The sequence below is a fragment of the Schistocerca piceifrons genome, chromosome 5 (genome assembly GCF_021461385.2).
Source record: "Schistocerca piceifrons isolate TAMUIC-IGC-003096 chromosome 5, iqSchPice1.1, whole genome shotgun sequence".
In the NCBI taxonomy this organism is placed as follows: domain Eukaryota; kingdom Metazoa; phylum Arthropoda; class Insecta; order Orthoptera; family Acrididae; genus Schistocerca; species Schistocerca piceifrons.
Genome location: NC_060142.1, coordinates 358,121,780 through 358,142,908, shown reverse-complemented (window position 1 = coordinate 358,142,908; position 21,129 = coordinate 358,121,780). Strand labels below are relative to the sequence as shown.

The window sequence follows — 21,129 nt, the reverse complement described above, 5'->3', positions numbered from 1 at the left end:
CACGGGTGATCATCGTCGGTAAGTACAGCAGCGACCTGGGAAGAGACCCCACCCTCACAATGTTTGGAAGAGGCACAGCGATGATACTCCTGGGGTTATGGAGAGGATAGTCAGTTGGTATAACCAGTCACGTCTGGTAGTGATTGAGGGGAACTCTGACGGCACAACGAGACATCACGGACACCCTGCGTCGTAGTACGTTACGTCTCATGAGACAGTACCATGGTATCACTTTTCAGAATGACAATGGCTGTCCACACATGGCACGTGTCTCTATTGACTGTCTGCGTGATATTGCGGTATTCCCGTAGTCAGCAAGATCACCAAATTTGCTCCCAATAGAACATTTGTGGGTTGAACTCGGGCGTCAACTCAGTCCTAATGTCATTACTCGTGATGTCGAGGACCAGTTACAACAGTTACGGGCCATTTTGCCTCAGGAGAGAAGACCTCATCAGTACGGTAACAACACCCAGTTTATGTGATGGTAATCAGCTTTGGATACACTTTCTTTTTATTGTAAGCTTTAAACTCAATAATCTGAATATTTAAAATTGACGCTTGTAGCAGGTTCATTGAACAACACCAAAAAAAAAAAAAAAAAAAGTCTGAGAAGATTATGAAATCTTCCATTTATATTTTAACTTAACCATGATGAGAATACATAAATGATTCACACATATAGTACTACCACAATATCTATTCCTTTTATTCACTGGAAACTTATATTATCTAAGAATGCATTCCGCATATCTTCATGCACAATGATACTTTAGATATCGTCATGAAATATTTTTCAAGATATATTTTAACTGATCGACTCACTAAGTTCTAATGCTGAAGTAAAGTCAAAGCAAAATCTATCGTAGAGATGGGGTTCTCAGACTGGCAGTTGTGTCTTTTACATTTTTTAACGGACAGCAAGTAGAACGAAAATGACTACAGCGATGTTTGAACTAGGCGCGCGAACGTATTTGGAATCCAACTCGACCGACGATCAATGATATGGAACTCGTGGAAAAAACGACGCGAAATAAAACTATATACACTCCTGGAAATTGAAATAAGAACACCGTGAATTCATTGTCCCAGGAAGGGGAAACTTTATTGACACATTCCTGGGGTCAGATACATCACATGATCACACTGACAGAACCGCAGGCACGTAGACACAGGCAACAGAGCATGCACAATGTCGGCACTAGTACAGTGTATATCCACCTTTCGCAGCAATGCAGGCTGCTATTCTCCCATGGAGACGATCGTAGAGATGCTGGATGTAGTCCTGTAGAACGGCTTGCCATGCCATTTCCACCTGGCGCCTCAGTTGGACCAGCGTTCGTGCTGGACGTGCAGACCGCGTGAGACGACGCTTCATCCAGTCCCAAACATGCTCAATGGGGGACACATCCGGAGATCTTGCTGGCCAGGGTAGTTGACTTACACCTTCTAGAGCACGTTGGCTGGCACGGGATACATGCGGACGTGCATTGTCCTGTTGGAACAGCAAGTTCCCTTGCCGGTCTAGGAATGGTAGAACGATGGGTTCGATGACGGTTTGGATGTACCGTGCACTATTCAGTGTCCCCTCGACGATCACCAGTGGTGTATGGCCAGTGTAGGAGATCGCTCCCCACACCATGATGCCGGGTGTTGGCCCTGTGTGCCTCGGTCGTATGCAGTCCTGATTGTGGCGCTCACCTGCACGGCGCCAAACACGCATACGACCATCATTGGCACCAAGGCAGAAGCGACTCTCATCGCTGAAGACGACACGTCTCCATTCGTCCCTCCATTCACGCCTGTCGCGATACCACTGGAGGCGGGCTGCACGATGTTGGGGCGTGAGCGGAAGACGGCCTAACGGTGTGCGGAACCGTAGCCCAGCTTCATGGAGACGGTTGCGAATGGTCCTCGCCGATACCCCAGGAGCAACAGTGTCCCTAATTTGCTGGGAAGTGGCGGTGCGGTCCCCTACGGCACTGCGTAGGATCCTACGGCCTTGGCGTGCATCCGTGCGTCGCTTCGGTCCGGTCCCAGGTCGACGGGCACGTGCACCTTCCGCCGACCACTGGCGACAACATCGATGTACTGTGGAGACCTCACGCCCCACGTGTTGAGCAATTCGGCGGTACGTCCACCCGGCCTCCCGCATGCCCACTATACGCCCTCGCTCAAAGTCCGTCAACTGCACATACGGTTCACGTCCACGCTGTCGCGGCATGCTACCAGTGTTAAAGACTGCGATGGAGCCCCGTATGCCACGGCAAACTGGCTGACACTGACGGCGGCGGTGCACAAATGCTGCGCAGCTAGCGCCATTCGACGGCCAACACCGCGGTTCCTGGTGTGTCCGCTGTGCCGTGCGTGTGATCATTGCTTGTACAGCCCTCTCGCAGTGTCCGGAGCAAGTATGGTGGGTCTGACACACCGGTGTCAATGTGTTCTTTTTTCCATTTCCAGGAGTGTATTATACCAGTTTGACATGTCTGAAGGTTTTTTATATTGTGATACTGTGAGTGTGTTCTATACTTGCAAGATTTTTAGGTACCTGTGATGATTATAAATTAAATGATCAAGGAAATATATTGATACGTTAGAAGATGTAAGTAGGCTGTTTAGGTTTTTACGTTGGTAACGCTATGTAGCGCTCTGTATGAAAATCACTAACTGTGCTGTGTGCAGTCTGTGGTTGGTTTGCATTGTTGAAATATTCTCTATTGTAGTGTTCGGCAGTTGGATGTGAACAGTGCGTAGCGTTGGGCAGTTGGAGGTGAGCCGCCAGCAGTGGTGGATGCGGGGTCAGAGATGCCAGTCTGTGCTGTGCTGTGTGCAGTCTGTGGTTGGTTTGCATTGTTGAAATATTCTCTATTGTAGTGTTGGTCAGTTGGATGTGAACAGCACGTAGAGTTGGGCAGTCGGAGGTGAGCCTCCAGCAGTGGTGGATGTGGGGACAGAGATGCCAGTCTGTGCTGTGCTGTGTGCAGTCTGTGGTTGGTTTGCATTGTTGAAATATTCTCTATTGTAGTGTTGGTCAGTTGGATGTGAACAGTGCGTAGCGTTGGGCAGTTGGATGTGAGCCGCCAGCAGTGGTGGATGTGGGGACAGAGATGCCAGTCTGTGCTGTGCTGTGTGCAGTCTGTGGTTGGTTTGCATTGTTGAAATATTCTCTATTGTAGTGTTGGTCAGTTGGATGTGAACAGCGCGTAGAGTTGGGCAGTCGGAGGTGAGCCTCCAGCAGTGGTAGATGTGGGGACATAGATGCCAGAGTTTTGAGAGCGGACGATATGGACGTGCGTCCGTCAGAAAGAGGAAATTTGTAAGACTGGATATCATGAACTTCCTGTAACACTGATGTATATATTTATTTCCATTCTTTTGTAAAGTCTGTATTACTCCATATCTGTACTATTATGTTCTTTAATGACGTATTTTGTACCCTTGTAATTGTATTTTTATGTTGTAAACTTATAATTGAAGAGACACCAGTTCTTCAAATTAAGTTTCATCTCACCATACACGTTTCTGTTGGTCATAATATATGCACAATATGTGAGAAGTTAAAAAATATGGTTCTAAGGACAATTCCAAAAAGTGTGTAAGTGCGTAAGTGGTGATTTATGGACTTGTTATATTGTCCGCAAGACTCTTCGATGGTGATTGTGCACCCACACAGTCGCAACAGATGGCTGCTGGCCGTCTCTACAAGGACTGCAGTGAGTCTGCACCTCTGGTGGCCCACCAATACCATACTCTCTACCAGGACTACAGTGGGTCTGCTATGTGATGAACTACCTACCAGTGTTCTTCAAAACTTGAACTGACTCTGCTATGGGTTTGCTCTGTTGTGGCCCATTACATGTCTGCACGTCTTTCCATTGGAAGAACAACACTGCTTTTTCAAGACTGCATGGAAATCTAAATCCACTACTTCCGTGTACATTTTTTTACTGCTCAGACTTTGAGAAAAAAAACTGCAATTACTACTGTGATGAATGATCAGGACTGTCTTTATGGACTATGAGAAAATTTTTTGCTTTTTACCAAACCTGTATCGATAAGTGTGTGCATTTGATATACTTGTTAGCGTTAATATAAAAAAGTTTTTCACAAATATGTATTGGCCAATGCCCAAAACAATTCGTAAATTTTTTTATGGGGAGCATGGGGGCTATGTAAGTAGGCTGTTTAGGTTTTTATGTTGGTAACGCCACGTAGCGCACTGAATGAAAATCACTGACTGTGCTGTGTGCAGTCTGTGGCTCTATGTAAGTAGGCTGTTTAGATTTTTATGTTGGTAACGCCATGTAGCGCTCTGTATGTAAATCACTGACTGTGCTGTGTGCAGTCTGTGGCTGGATTGCATTGTTGGAATATTCTCTATTGTAGTGTTGGGCAGTTGGATGTAAAGAGAGATGCCAGAGTTTTGAGAGCGGACGATATGGACGTGTGTCCGTCAGAAAAACGAAATTTGTAATGCTGGATGTCATGAACTTATATATATAATGACTTTTGAACACTATTAATGTAAATACATTGTTTATTCTCTACCAAAAGCTTTCATTTGCTAACTATGACTATCAGTAGTCAGTGCCTTCAGTAGTTAGAATCTTTCATTTAGCTGGCAGTATTGACGCTCGCTGTATTGCAATAGTTCGAGAAACGAAGATTTTTGTGAGGTAAGTGATTCATGAAAGGTATAGATTATTGTTAGTCAGGGCCATTCTTTTGTAGGGATTATTGAAAGTTAGATTGCGTTGCGCTAAAAATATTCTGTGTCAGTTTAGGGATGATCAGAATAAGTAAAGAGAGAAATGTCTGAGTACATTCAGTTTTTCTCAGCAGTTTGAAAATCAAATAACGTAAGAGGTTTACCAACACAGTCATTCTTAATTTTTCTAAGGGGATGTTTCAACGAATTAAACTTAATGCCTACTTACAAAGAGGTGACTGCAGACTAGATACTAAGTAAACATGTTTGTAGCCAAGATGGTGAATGTCATTTACAAGGAAAAGTAATTTACATGAATTAAAACTGTAAGAAAATCGCTTGCTTTTCAGATGTTACTTATTCAAGCTTGTGTGACTGTAGGTCCGTCACATTCGTCTAATTATTCCATTCCAAGTTCTCGTTTGTGTGACTGCAACTTTGCCTTCAGTATGGGCTCTTCTCGCTATAGTTGTTAATATATAGTAATATTACTGCTAAAAGTTGAAAAGTAACTGCGGACAAGAAAACACTTCAAGAGAAGAATGGCAGCTGCTTGCTTTCCTATCTCGACGCACGGTTGTGCTGATCTGTGTTAACGGCAGTGCTCTTCTCCTGTGGCTTGTAACCTCCCGCGCTAGTAAGTTGAAATGGATGCCGCCATCCAGGCGTCATGGTTTATACCTTGCTGGAGCACAACCGGGCGCAGTGTAGGGGCACATGCCTAATGTGCAAGAGCATACTATATTACCTTAGTCGTTTGGTGCTTTCAAAGGAAGTGTGGAAAAGAGTCAAAGTAGTATGTTTAACTACAATACAAAGAACTGGCTTAACTTTACGCAACACTATTGTATTACAATACTATTTCTAACTACTAAATAACTTAAAAATTTCTACAAATGAAAAAAAAATTGCACATCTGAAGCTGCAAGTGGAACATCGTTAATGTATACGAGTATTAGAACCAAGAGGACCCAAACAGGGCCTTGTAGTATGCCATGTCTGATTGTTTTAAATTCTGAGTGCTTATTATTATGTGAATGACATCGATCTGATACATTTTGTGTCCCATAATATTTTAAGTTTTGCATAAAGGTATCATGTTTCACACACAGTCAAAAGCCTTATTCAACTCACAAAATATTCTCAATGCATATAATCTCTGATTTATTTATCTTGGTATATCATCATAAATTTATTTATTTATTTATTTATTGTTCCGTGGGACCAAATTAAGGAGAAGTCTCCATGGTCATGGAACGAGTCCATATATGAAATTATAACACGATACTAGAAACAGATAAAATGAAATACAAGAAACGTATTCAGCCAACAATTCGTTAGTTTAAATAAAGAAAATCAACAACGTAACACTGGAATTTGCTTAATTTTTCAGCTCTTCCAGGAGCTCCTCGATAGAATAGAAGGAGCGAGCCAGTTTAGACTTTAAAGCGTTTGGGCTACTGCTAAGATTTTTGAGTTCTTGTGGTAGCTTATTGAAAATGGATGCAGCAGAATAATGCACTCCTTTCTGCACAAGAGCCAAGGAAGTGTATTCCACATGCAGATTTGATTTCTGCCTAGTATTAACTGAGTGAAAGCTGCTAACTCTTGGGAATAAGCTATTATTGCTAACAACATACGACATTAAAGAAAATATATACTGTGAGGGCAATGTCAGAATTCCCAGACTATTGAATAGGGGTCGACAAGAGGTTCTAGAATTTACACCACATATAGCTCGAACAGCCCGTTTTTGAGCCAAAAATACCCTTTTTGAATCAGAAGAATTACCCCAAAAAATAATACCATATGACATAAGCGTATGAAAATATGCGGAGTAGACTACTTTTCGTGTTGAACTGTCACTTATTTCAGATACTGTTCTAATGGTAAATAATGCAGCATTTAGTTTCTGAACAAGATCCTGAACATGTGCTTTCCACAACAGCTTACTATCTATCCGAACGCCTAGGAACTTGAACTGTTCCGTCTCGCTTATAATATGCCCATTCTGTCTGATCAAAATATCAGTTCTTGTTGAACTGTCAGTTAGAAAATGTAAAAACTGAGTCTTACTGTGATTTAGCATCAAATTATTTTCCACAAGCCACGAACTTATTTCATGAACTAAATTATTTGATAATGTTTCAATATTACACACAAGATCCTTCACTACCAAGCTGGTGTCATCAGAAAACAGAAATATTTTTGAATCACCTGTAATACTAGAAGGCATATCATTTATATAAATAAGAAACAGCAGCGGCCCCAGCACCGACCCTTGGGGAACGCCCCACTTAACAGTGCCCCATTGGGACTGAACATCACTACCACTCTCAATATTGCGGAGAATTACCTTCTGCTTTCTGTTCTTAAAGTAAGAGACGAACCAATTGTAAGCTACTCCCCTTACTCCATAATGGCCCAACTTCTGCAATAATATTTTGTGGTCATCACAGTCAAAAGCTTTCGTTAAATCAAAGAAAACAGCTAGCGTTCGCAATATTTTATTTAATCCGTCCAAAACCTCACAGAGAAAAGAAAATATAGCATTTTCAGATGTTAAACAATTTCTAAAACCAAACTGTACATTTGACAGCAAATTATGTGAATTTAAATGCTCCAGTAACCTTGTATATACAACCGTCTCGATAGCTTCAGCAAACACCGATGGCATAGGAATAGGTCTATAATTGTTAACATTATCCCTGTCTCCCTTTTTATAAAGTGGCTTCACTACCGAGTACTTTAATCGGTCAGGAAACCGACCACTCCTACAGGAAGAGTTGCAGATGTACTGGGTACTGGGTTAACATACATAGAACAATACTTCAGTATTCTGCTAGATACCCTGTCATATCCATGAGAGTTCTTGGTCTTTAGTGATTTAATTATTAACTCAATCTCCCTCTTGTCAGTATCATGGTGGAGCATTTCAGGTAACAGTCTCGGAAATGTAGTGCTTTCAGCTGACAGACCTTTCTGAAATCCAAACTGTTTGGTACTGCATATGTTTTGCTGGTCTTTAAGCATATTGTATCTGATCTCCTAAAAATTTTTTGAAAATTTTTTCAGTAGTCAAATAGGTCGATAATTCTTTATTAATGTTTTGTCCCGTTTTTTGAGAAGAGATTCAATAACATTACATTAAAGTCTCTCTGAAAAAGGACCACTGCGTAAAGCCTTATTGTATAAGTAACTCAATATATAACTAAGTTAAGCTGGATAACATTCCATTATTTTACTGTCAGCTGTATCATATCCACGTGAGTATTATTTTCAAGAGAATTGATTACACTGAAATTTCTTTTGGAGATGTGAGACGGTGACGAATTTCAGCAAATTTACTTTTCCTTTACCTACCTACTAAGGACATTTTCAAACCTAAACTATCTGCCAATGGTAGAAGAAGAGCTATTAAAAGTTTCTGCAACTTTGGGACTATCTCCGATCAGTTTATTATCCACCTTAAAAATTTCTTCATATTTTGGACACATTTTTCCTGTCTAATGTTTAATATGTCGAAATACTTTGTAATCTATTTTCTGAATGCGCTTATTTTTTCTTGAAAGTAGATACATTTTCATTCTAGGATGACTTTGCTTCAAATTTTATAACATAGTTGGTAATGTGATTAAACCCTGATATAATCCGCGTCACTTGATGCCAAGAGTATCCGTTCTTACTGAAGGGGCCTCAGTCGCAATAAGGAGAAAGTTAGTTTTAACAAGAATAACGCTCCCCTAAGTGCTATGTCGAAAGAATCTCGGCGCCACGCTCATAAAGCAAAAAAACCAACACAAACATATCATAACTCCCTGGACTGATTCTATTTCTTTGTATAACAGTAGCAACACTGAAGCCAGTTGGTTCGCACACTTGAATTAAAAGATCGCTGTAGTCAGGGGTCAAACTTTCCTTCCTGACAACGAAGACTTCAATGTTGCAAAACAGTCGCTAAGGAAGCATAACTGATTCTACAATTTACATCAGATATCATAGCTCAATGTAAATGGTAGGAAAACTACACTTCTCATCGAGGAAGTGGGGTTATCAGATGTTCCTGCTTTTAAAACTTTCTTGTAAATCTATAAAAAAAAAACATTACCCTATCAGAAGAAACTGCTAAGAGAAGCGTTCGTCGAAGCAACAAAATGCAGTTTAATGTCAGCAGCTTCAACGATTTCACCTATGACGCCAAGTTGCCTGGTTTCGTTGTTGCCAGAGAGTTCATTGATAGTATGATCAAACACACTTTTCGAGTGGCTCAACCAGAGCGACTTGTGCTCAATTTACCCACCACCATTCTAGCATAGCCACCAGGATGTGTTCTAATAAAATATGCTAAGTTGAGTGACGTACGAAAATTGCTCCGTTGCATGCCTGAAGCGTATAAACAATTTTATGGCGATCTTTATGCGTAGGCTGCGGGCGAAAATGAAACGAATGATGTCTTTCCACATAAACAAAAAATGATTGCAGCTGATAAGTTTGCAGCTTTAAAGATTCTACAAATATTGGAAGAGGTTGCTGATAACCTTATTTGATGAAGTCTCTACTTAACTACAATATCTGAAGATGCACGGCATTGTAATTACTTTCACGCTTAATGCCACTCTATGTGGTCCCATGTTTCTGGGTCTCCGTGGTTCTCCTGCGTATTCTGGCGGAAATCTAGGAAAACATTAAAAAACTGAATAAAAATACACGCTAGGAAAAAAAACAGTGCACCAAGAAGGAATTATCCGAGTGGAACGAAATCATTGGATGTGCTGTACATGAGCAGACAAACCAATGATTACAGTTTCAGAAAAATTGGAGGATTTATTCAAGAGAAAAAGCTTCACATATTGAGCAAGTCAACAACGCTCTGATCCACCTCTGTCCCTTACGCAAGCAATTAGTCGGTTGGCACTGATTAATAGAGTTGTCCTGCTGAGGGATATCGATCCAAAGCCTGTCCAGTTGGCTCGCTAGATCGTCAGAATCCCGAACTGGCTAGGGGGCCCTGCCCATAATTCTCCAAACGTTCTCAATTGAGGTGAGGTCCGGCGACGTTGCTGGCCAAGGAAGAGTTTGCGAAGCATCGAAACAAGCCGTAGAAACTCTCGCCGTGTGCGGGGAGGCATTATCTTGCTTAAATGTAAGCCCAGCATGACTTGCCATGTAGGACAACAAAACGGGGCGTAGAATATTGTCTGTACCGCTGTGCTACAAATGAGCCACGGGTGACAACCGAAGGGGTCCTGCTATGAAAAGAAATGGCACCCAGACCATCATTCGTGGTTGCCGAGCCATACGGCGAGCGAAAGTCAGTTTGGTATCTCACAGCTTTCTGGGCCTTCTCCAGACACTTCTTCGCTGGCCACTGGGGCTCAATTCGAAGTGGGACTCATCACTGAAGACAACTCTACTCCAGTCAATAAGATTCCAGGCCGAAGACGTGTCTGGAGACGCCCCGGGTCATTGTGTCAGTGGCTGCAGTAATGAGCGCTGTGCCAGTATTGTTATCGCTGACATACTTCAGTTGTTGCACAATGTCTTACCAGAAAATGATGATGTTAAAGAGTCAATCTGCCTTTATCTGTAGCGAGGATAGACTACTATATGATGTAGTCTGAATCACTCATTTTGTTCAAACTTATTCGATGTGTCTGCGCGATTAACATTGACGTGCTAGTATTTGACGTTTGACGTACATGGAAGATTTAAATACGGTGACACAGTGCCAAGCAACTAATTGCTTCCTGTAATCAGTCAATCATTTTTGTTAATCCCTTTTCTGATAACTGAGACGACCTGTGTAGCGGCTCATGGTTCATAGTCAAGTGTAATAGAACCTCCATCTTCAGAGTGTTTTGTTTTCAGCCACTAACAGAAAAAAAAATCTTGACACTGACCATCATATACGCATTTCATAATCAGGTGCTACTTATCCATTCACCAAGGGTACTAAGATCTGCTCCCATATTAATAACAATAATTATTGTCATTTATATCTTCGAAATTAACTAACAATATTAGGAAAGGACAGATTGGTACTCACCGTAAAGATGACCCTTTGAGTTGCAGACAAGAACAACGAAAAGAACGTTACACATTACTTTCATACAAGCAAGCACACCTCATGGACACAACCAGCAGCTTCGACCGGAACTTATGTGTGCATGAAGTGTGCTTGCTTGCGTAAATGTGTGTTTGCCGAAGATGGCGTTGGCTGAAAGATGTAGTCAATATATTCTATTCCTAAAACTGTTGATATCCCGTTCTGGAGTTACCGTTGTTTGAAATTAACTGAATATTTGAGGTAGAGAAAGTTTAAAATATGCTCCATTTGGAAGAGACAGTTTAAATGGTCTCATGTTCTACGACTGTAATCTAATTTTTAGCATTTACATGTATTTCAAAAGATTTTATTCTCTTCTTTTCAGTACTGTGTATTGTTCAGCTTCATTTCCGTAAAATGTTAGACTCCAGACAAATAATTTCAGAAAAGTTTTCCTAACATTTGAATTTACATTTGGATTTAACAAATTTTTCTTACATAGAAACATTTCTCCTCATACTGCCAGTCTGCATTTTATGTCTTCTCCACGTAGGCCATCGTTAGTTATTTTGCTGCAAACAGCTTTGATCATCTACTGCTTTTAGTGTCTCATTTCCCAATCTAACTCCTAATCTAACTCCTTCAGCATCGCCTGATTCAGTTCGAATACCTCCCGTCACCCCCTTTTTATTTTTGTTAATTTTCTTCTTATAATGTCTTTTCAAGGCAATATTCATTCCAGTCAAAGGCTCTTTCAATCCTATCACCCAGAAAGAGCCTTAGTCCATCATCTTTATCTTCCACACTTGGCTAAGATTTGAATATTAAGTAATGTTTTAAAATAATATGAAGGCTACCGGTAACTATGACCCAGGAATGATCCTTTTTAGGCATCCATATCTCAACTGATAAAAACGGAACCCTTATAGGATCACTTTGTTGTCTGCATGTCTGTCTGACCGACTGTTAAAATGTCCTTTTTCTCAGGAACAGATAGACTAACGAAGTCGAAATTTATGTCACACGCTAACTCACTCATCAAAACCTATAGCGTAGTTTCCATTGCTCTAGAGTCATGAAAACTGGCAAGAAGTCCGAAAGTTATTAATTTGTAATTATATCAGACGAAAAAAAAATTTGTGATTTGTTAGCTTCCTGTCTTACTGTCCATCTTTTAATTCCCCTTTCTTGAGAAACGGTTTAATGTATCAAGTCGAAGTTTATGTCACGTACTAAGGTGTACGGCCGCTTTCCGGTGTAATACATTTCAGCATCTAAGTCAGTGCAGTCAAAGGATTCGGCACTTATGTCACACACTTTGATGGTGGCAAACTCACTCAGTAAAGTGTAGAGGGTTCTTCTCGTTGACGTAGACTCTCGAATTTTGGCAACAAGCAAAGTTCCGTAGTACAAGCAAAGGAAAAGAAATCCGAAAATGTTTGTTTTTAATTACACCACACGAAAAAACATTTTTTTTTAATTTTTGGCATGATTATCTGTCCATCTGTTGCCAGCCCGCTTCTTAGGAACAGGTTGACGTGTCAAGTCCCTTGGTAGCGTAAAAAATATAAAAGTGTAAATATATTAACTCAGTTGAAAGATACGCCCCCCCCCCCTTCCATCCTGTTTTCTCTCTGCCTACCCTCTCCCTACCTCCCTTCTCCCCCTCCCCCCCAGAGTACTTTTGTATTCCCCTCCTCTGCCTTCCCCACTCCCTGTCGCATCTACCCAGCACCCCCCCCCCTCTTCTGGGTCCTCGTCCTCCATCCCCCCTTCCCCCCCCTCTTCGTTTTTCTTCTCCTTTCCCCTTTTTATTTACCCATCATCTGTCCAGGTTCCCCCCACCTGCCCTCGGCTGCGGTATGTCATATTTGCCAACTTTTTATTGCAGTGTTCAAGTGAATGTTCAGTGTTTCGTCTTTCCAAAGTGTTGCGAACAGAAATCGTGCTATCGCTGGGTGTGAATTTTATGTCTCTTGCGAACAGAAACCAGACTGTCACCGTGTTTTTTAATTGTCTGTCTATTATTTTACCTGTCTGCTTCATATGTATTTTATTAGCATCATCATCCCTTTGTTTCTATGTTTTAAGTTCCACGATTTTTTCCGCCATGTGACCATTTAAATGGTTCAAATGGCTCTGAGCACTATGCGACTTAACTTCTAAGGTCATCAGTCGCCTAGAACTTAGAACTAATTAAACCTAACTAACCTAAGGACATCACACACATCCATGCCCGAGGCAGGATTCGAACCTGCGACCGTAGCGGTCGCCCGGTTCCAAACTGTAGCGCCTAGAACCGCACGGCCACTGCGGCCGGCGTTACCATTTAAGTCTCCGATTTCATCGCCTGTGTTTATTATTTATTATCTTCCTCTTTTTAAAACAAATTCTGTAGGCTGAAGAGCGGCATACTAAGCTGCTGGCAGCCCACCCCCTTGGGAGGGGGGGGGGGGGGGAATCGAAACTCAATAAAGAAAGAAAAAAAAAATTGAAAGATACAGTCATCTATGTCACATACTTCAATACGTTGCCAGGATCGATGTTGATAACAAATAACACTCGCCAAAATTCTCGGTTCCCGGGATTGATGAACTATCTCTTTGCATAATTAACTTTGTACGGAGCCCTCGGTGTGCGAATCTACATAGCGCTATGCGATTTTTTTTTTATTTTTTTTTTTTTTTTTTTTTTTTTTTTTTTTTAGTTTAGGAGACATCTGTAGGGAATTAAAATATTTATCATTTTACTCAGCTGGACTGAGGTATGTAAGGTATACACAATCCAAATAGAATCTTTTCTTAATTTTGCAGTGATTCCATTTGCAGACCAGGGTTTACACTGAATGGTACTACAAGGTGGAGTGGTGTAGACACTAGTAGTTTTCGTTTATTGAAGCTGTTACAGTACAGAAACTTTGGCGGGTAGCCAGGCAGCAGGGAGCAGGCGGCAAGCTTCAGGCTCTCAGGAGGCGTGCGGCTCGCCGCGCTCCCTGTCCCGGTCGCGGTCTCGCTCCCTGCCGGCCCTGGCCGCGGCGCGGCCGGCGCCGGCCTGGGCGGGCGCCTTCAGCACGGCGGGGTCCAGGTGGTTGAGCGGCGCCTCGCTCCAGTCCACCGGCGCCGGCGACGACGCCTGCTGCACCAGGTGCGGCGCCACCAGCACCATCATTTGCTGCCGGCACAATCAACACACACCATCTCCTCAAGGGGGTGCTCAGAGCTAAGTGATTCCCATTCAGCTGCCAATTAAGTAATAGGGAGAGTATCAAAAAGAACTACCCCATTTAAAGAAAAAATCGTAGCTACTATGTTATTTCAAATATATGCGTGAACAACGTACTGTTGGAAATACCAAACTCTCGAGGTTCACATGGTTCCGTCCCCGGCAGGTAGCAGCAGTGTGCGCCCACTTCAATTCTAGTACAAACGGTGTAAGGACAACTGAAAGCGTGTGAAATAACGCCTCCCGTGACTCAGTAGAAATAGTTAATTATTTACGTCAGAGGAAAGATATATTTTGAGTTAACTGCAGCGATCATGTAATGCTGATTGAGTGTTAACGCCAAGCTTACTGTGATCGGTGCGGCATTAACGTCTCTGTTACTACTATAAATTACGATGCGAGACGGATTTTGCGCTCTCTATTGTTCTAGCGCTTTTCTGTTAGCCTCTCGAACTATCAGATTCTATCTTGTGAGACATTTTAGCTCTAGTGAGCTCTATTTCTTAATATTGTAATTATTATTTTTATCTTATGACGTATTATTCATCGCAGTTACCGCGATATTATTATTTCCCACAATGATTTGCTCTGCTGATGAGCATTCTAATTTCTAAACAGGAAATATTAAACTTTATTAACAATAACTAATTTTCGCCGTAAGCTGACAAATTCTATCGTGTTTTCTTTGCAGATGTCTGATGTCTGCCATGAAACTTGTAAATGTACGAAATAATTTTTCTAAACAATAGCCTGAATTGTTGTAGAAAAAAGGGGGGTTTTCACAAAATTATTTAGCAGTTAGATTTCCAGAGTCTCAAATATTTTATATTTCATCATTAATAGACCCCGCTTCTCGACACTAATAAGAAAAAATACGTTTCTTTGCAAAGTTTTACCCTGCTCTTTAAAAGCTAGCCATCATACAAACCAAAAACGATATATTTACCGCTGAATGACTTCTTCCAGAACTTTGCTACAGAAACTACGAGAGGTAAATCTCATGTTTCCTTCACTCTGTAGCGGAGTGTATGCTGATATGAAATAATCTACCAGGAAGTTTCAAATCTCATGCTGCTAACTTAACTTATAAAAGTTACTATTTACTGTCAATAGAAGTCATCTCAATTATAAAATAGTCTATTTAACAAGATTTAACATTCTTTCAAGTAATATAAATAGAAAGTTATATTTTAAGCATTCTGTGTTCTACGTTTTGCACAATGCGGGTCAGTAACAATTGTTCGGCGTGACTTTCGTACTATGTATGGTGTGGATCCTCCTACAGGACAGAGCATTAGACGATGGCATGAACGGTTTTGAGAAACACGTCGCTTGTGCACAGGCAAATCGCTGCGCTGTCCCCGAGTGCCTGACACAGATGTCGAACTCGTCCGCCATAGTTTCACAAGGAGTCCGCAGAAACCCGTTCACAGTGCAGCTCGACGACTCAACGTGCCCCCGATGTCCGTCTGTCGTATGATGCGTCGACGTTTGCACATGAAACCATACTGCAAGCTCTTCATGAAGCTTACAAACAACAACGTGTGGAGTTCTGTAATTTCGCTCTTGGCAAAATGGAGGATGACAGTTTTCTTCCACACTTAGTGTTTAGTGACCTTTTTTTTCCTTTGTTGTTATTTCATGCCTCAGATGAGGCGGGCCGGCAGCGGCCCACATACGCCGCTCTTCGGCCAATAGATACAACATATAACCATAGAAACATAAAAAGCATGGTAATACATGGTGAACATTGCACAATATATTAGAAATCGTTCGACAGAAGGCACTGTACACAAAGGATGTCGCCAATTGAAGAGACGAAGACATCCAGTTGGAGATGCGAACATAGGAGAACACCGATGAAAACACTGTAGCACACAACGGAGAAACACTGACGCATGGAAACATTGGTGACGATCATTGGCGAAGCACTCATACACACACTGATGAAGAGGGGGGGAGGGGCTGCCTCCAGGTGGAACAGAGAGGTAGGAAGGCGGGAAGGAGGGGGGGGTGGAGCCAGTGGGAAAAAGAAGGGAGAGTAGGGGGAGGGGAGAGGGTAGCGGTTGGAAGCCTGGGGATGGAGTGGAAGTGGGAGACATGGGAGAGAGAAGGGGGGAAAGCGAAGGTGAGGAGGGAGAGAGGGAGCCCTGGCGGAAAAGGGGGGGATGGGAGGGGAGAGTCAGAGCTGGAAGGAGGGGTAGATGGACGCAATAAGGACATCATCAGGGAGGGGGCATAGACGTAAGCCACCCTGGCAATGGTATGGAGGGTGTGAAGATGGAGAGCAGGTGGGACGCAAAAATATAGGCGTAGCAGTGGGCTGGGATGGGTGAGGATGGGAGAGACAAGCAGGTGTGGGGGATCAAATTGCGGGAGGTGTAAAGGATTCGTATCCATTCGAGGAGAAGGAGAAGGAGCGAGAAGGGAATCAAGTTGTATAGGATCCGCGTGGGGGATGGGAGACGGATGTGATAGGCGAAGCGCATAGTGTTCAAGGATTTGGAGGGACTTATAGTAGGTTGGAGGGTGTTAAGTGACGAGGCAACATTCCATCTATTTCGAGAGGTAAACCGTCATAATGTGAGAATATGGGCACGGAACAACCACATGAGGTTGTACAACATCAGAGGGACACTCCAAAATTTAATGTGTTTTTAGCAGTTTCACGCTAAAAGGTTCATGATCCATTTTTTTGCCGAGTACACTGTTACAGGAAGCACATATCTCGATATGCTTGATAAATTTCTTTTCCCATAGTTGCCGACTGATTCGAACTACTTCATTTACCAACAGGACGGGGCACCGCCACACTGGCATCTGGAAGTGCGGGAATTTTTAAATCAAAGGATTACTGAACGATGGATCAGTAGCACTGGACTAAATGATTCAGATTTTCATTACCTGACTGCATTTGATTATATCTTGTGGAGGTTCATTAAAGACTCTGTTTATGTGCCTCCATTACCAACAACAATCAATGAACCTAGACATCGCATAACAGCATCTGTGGAACCTATAACTCAAGACATGCTCCCTGCACTGTGGGAACAATCTGAATACCGCATTGACATATGCCGTGCATCTCAAGGGAGGCATATTGAACGCATATGAAAAGTGATGAAAAAAAACTTTTTGAACTTCCCGTTTACCAAACAACCAAGTTCATTTTATACGTTCATTAGTTTCCGAAATACAAACTTGGCGTGGCCGAGTGGTTCTAGGCGCTACAGTCTGGAACAGCGCGACCGCTACGGTCGCAGGTTCGAATCCTGCCTCAGGCATGGATGGGTGTGGTGTCCTTAGGTTAGTTAGGTTTAGGTAGTTCTAAGTTCTAGGGGACTGATGACCTCAGAAGTTAAGTCCCATAGTGCTCAGAGCCATTGAACCAACAAACTTGGTACAGCGAATGCTTCTTTTTGATACACCCTGTATTATAACTCATTATTGAAACATGAAAAGGCGCACTTCAATATTTAGAACAAAGATGTTACGAATTGAATCCTTGAAATTTCATCTAATATTTACAGATGGATCAGTTGCCCACAACTGTCACAGTTCAAACAATTTATCCTGCCAGAAGTCTCCCCTATCTTCACAGCAGAAGAAATAGCCATCTACGTCTACATCTACATGATTACTTTGCTATTCACAATTAAGTGTCTGGCAGGGGGTTCAATGAACCACCTTCAAGCTGTCTCTCTACCGTTCCACTCTCGAACGGCGAGCGGGGAAAACGGGCACTTAAATGTTTCTCTGCGAGCCCTGATTTCTTCCTTATTTTATAGTGGTGATCATTTCTCCCTATGTTGGTGAATGCCAACAGAATGTTTTCGCAATCGGAGGAGAAAATTTTGGTGATTGACATTTCGTGACAAGATCCCATCGCATCGAAAAACGCCTTTGTTTTAATGTTTGCCACTCTAATTCCCTTATCATGTCTGTGGCGCTATCTCCCCTATTCAGCGATAATACAAAACGAGCTGCCCTTCTTTGAACTTTTTCTGTGTCATCCGTCAGTCCAACCTAATGCGGACCCCATACCGCACAGCAATACTTCGGAATAGAGCGGACAAGCGTGGTGTAAACAGTCTCTTTAGTAGACCTGTTGCACCATTTAAGTGACAGGAAATCACGAATCCAGTCGCACAACTGAGGCGATGTTCCATAGGCACGCAATTTGGTAAGAAGACGCTTGTGAGGAACGTGGTCGAAAGCCTCCTGGAAATCTAAAAATATGGAATCAATTTGACATCCCCTGTCGATAGCACTCATTACTCCACGAGTATAAAGAGCTAGCTACGTTTCGCAAGAATGTTATTTTCTGAATCCGTGCTGACTACGTATCAATAAATCGTTTTCCTCGAGGTTCAAAAATGGTTAAATGGCTCTGAGCACTATGGGACTTAATTTCTGAGGTCATCAGTCACCTAGAACTTAGAACTACTTAAACATAACTAACCTAAGGACATCACTCACATCCATGCCCGTGGCAGGATTCGAACCTGCGACCGTAGTGGTCGCGCGGTTCCAGACTGTAGCGCCCACTCTGACCGACTTCTTCGAGCTACTTCATAGTGTTCGAATACAGTATATGTTCCAAAACCCTACTGAAAATCGACGTTAGTGATATGGGCCTCTAATTCAACGTATCACTCCTACTTCCCTTTTTGGGTATTGGTGTGACTTGAGCAATTTTTCAGTCTTTAGGTACGGATCTTTCTGTGAGTGAGCGGTTGTATGTAATTGCTAAATATGGAGCTATTGTATCAGCCTACTCTGAGAGGAACCTGACTGGTATACAATCTGGACCTGCAGCTTATTAAGTGATACAAACTGCTTTGCGACACCGACGATATCTACTTCTATGCCTCTCATCTTGGCAGTTATTCTTGATTGGAATTCATGAATATGTATATCGTCTTCTTTGGTGAAGGTATTTCGGAAAACTATGTTTAATAACTCTGCTTTAGTAGCACTGTCATCAATGACTTCACCGTTGTTATCGCGCAGTGAAGGTATTGATTGCGTCTTGCCACTGGTGTGCTTTATACATGACCAGAAAGTTTTCTCTGTTCAGTAACGATATCTTTTGAGTAGAGGGGAGGGGGGAGGGGGTTTGGTAAAACGATTAAATTAATAGTTTAGTCAGACTGTCAAGTATAACCTCTACCCATACTCTTTCGCAGGAACTATCTACTTCAATTTCACTCAAGGCAAACTACTTCCGACAGCTACTGACTTCCATCACCAATTGTATTTAATCTATCCTTTCTGAACACTGTTAATCCGTTTGAAAAAATTTCGTCTGAACTTATTTCCGGCTTTATCCAGCTTTCTGTACCTGTAACTATTTAAACTTCCGTGCCTTCTATTAGGGCTTGTAACTCTGGTTCTTTCCCAACACAGCTACAACAATTTACAGCTACAATTCCGATCGCTTCTACAACTACCTTCCAGTGTTTTCCCTGCCCACTTTTAGACGGACGCCCATTCTATGGTTCCCTGAGATCCTCTAACCTAAAAATAAACCGCCCAGTCCCCTCCGCACAGCCCCCACTACCCGTGTAGCCGCTTCCTGTGTGTGGTGGACTCCTGACCTACTAAGCGGAACCCGGAAACCCACCACCCGGTGGCGCAAGTCAAGGAATCTGCAGCCTATACAGTCACAGAACCACCTGAGTCTCTGATTCAGACCCTTCACTCGGCTCTGCACCAAAGGACCACAGTTGGTTCTATTGACGATCTGCAGATGGTGAGCTCCACCTTAATCTCGCAAGCAAGACTGACAGTCTTTACCATTTCCGTTAGCCGCCCGAAACCAGAGAGAATCTCCTCTGATCCAAAGCGACACACATCATTGATACCGACATGAGCACCACCTGCAGTTGGCTGCATCCTGTACTCTTCACGGCATCCGAAAACACACTTTCTACATCTGGAATGACTCCCCCTGGTATGCACACGGAGTGCACACTGGTTTCCTTCCCCTCCTTGGCAGCCATATTCCTAAGGGGCCCCATTAAGTGCCTAACGTTGGAGCTCCCAACTACCATCAAACCCACCCTCTGTCAATACCGAGACCTTGCAGACCAAGAAGCTTCCTCTGGAACATGGTCCGCCACACACCGTCAGGTGGCTTGCGGAGTATGGACGTAGATGTAGACGACTGCATACGGCTTAGAGACATCGTCAGCCACAGATAACGCCCGAAACCTGTTCGACAAACGAATCGGGGACGCCCTACAATCGGCCCCTTGGAAATTTTTCGCTGCCTCCCAGATTTTGGAATGATCTCCTACTCGACCACGGGTGAGGGGTCAACCCACAGCAGTGGACCTATCGGGGGACGCTCCATGTAGCAGCCACATTACCTTTCGGATCATCAATAGCACTTATTTCAGTAGGGGAGGCAAAGTCACCCGCAAGAAACGGCGATAGCTCCGACCCGTTGGGCGATGTGGAAGGAAGACTGGCCCCAAAATATGGTCGCCAGTTGTCCCGGTCCACACGTTCCACCTGCACCGATGCTGGTGAATCGCTGTCACCATTCCGTCGGGGTTCTGCATATTATCCCACAGATGACTTATGAAAGTTGAAGATACCACTCCGCGTAAAGTTGGCCTCATCCGTGAATAGGATGGATGACACAAATCCCGGAATCGTGGTTGCCTGGTGAAGAAACGAGTGACAAAACTGCTCCCGATGTCGAAAGTCTGTCGCTAGTAGGCCCTGCACATGCTACAATTGTCATGGGAAATGTTCCACATGGTCGCCTGGCTTACTCCGTACTGGCGGGCCAATTGCCTGGTATTGACAAGGCGGTCGCTTTCCACAGTGTTAATCACAGTTTCCTCCAGGTCCGGTGTCCGAACATTTCGGGAACGTCCTTCGTGATTTCCTTCTTCATGAAACGACCCTGTCTCAGACAAACGGCGAAACATTGTTGCAAACATTGAATGCTGTGGTTGTAGCCGGCGGGGATAGGTCTCCTGATATAACCTTGCTGTCGGCCGCTGGTTGCGATTTGCCTTTCCGTAAGTAAACACCATGTCGGCAAGCTCCCGATTCGAATACGGAACCATTGTGTAAAACGCTGTATCACGTCCACTAAAAGGTGAATCAGCACGAGAAGTAAATCGGATACAAC

At 43.0% G+C, this 21,129-nt stretch overlaps 1 protein-coding gene across 1 annotated transcript in view; it reads right to left on the bottom strand.

The window, feature by feature from the left end:
- Positions 1 to 13,721: 13,721 nt before the first annotated feature.
- LOC124798986 (tubulin polyglutamylase complex subunit 2) overlaps positions 13,722 to 21,129 on the bottom strand; it is a 114,638-nt gene continuing 107,230 nt past the window's right edge. Inside the window, exon 5 of the mRNA XM_047262523.1 lies at positions 13,722 to 13,928. Coding sequence (XP_047118479.1) covers positions 13,722 to 13,928 — 207 coding nt within the window. The remainder of the gene's footprint in view (positions 13,929 to 21,129) is intronic.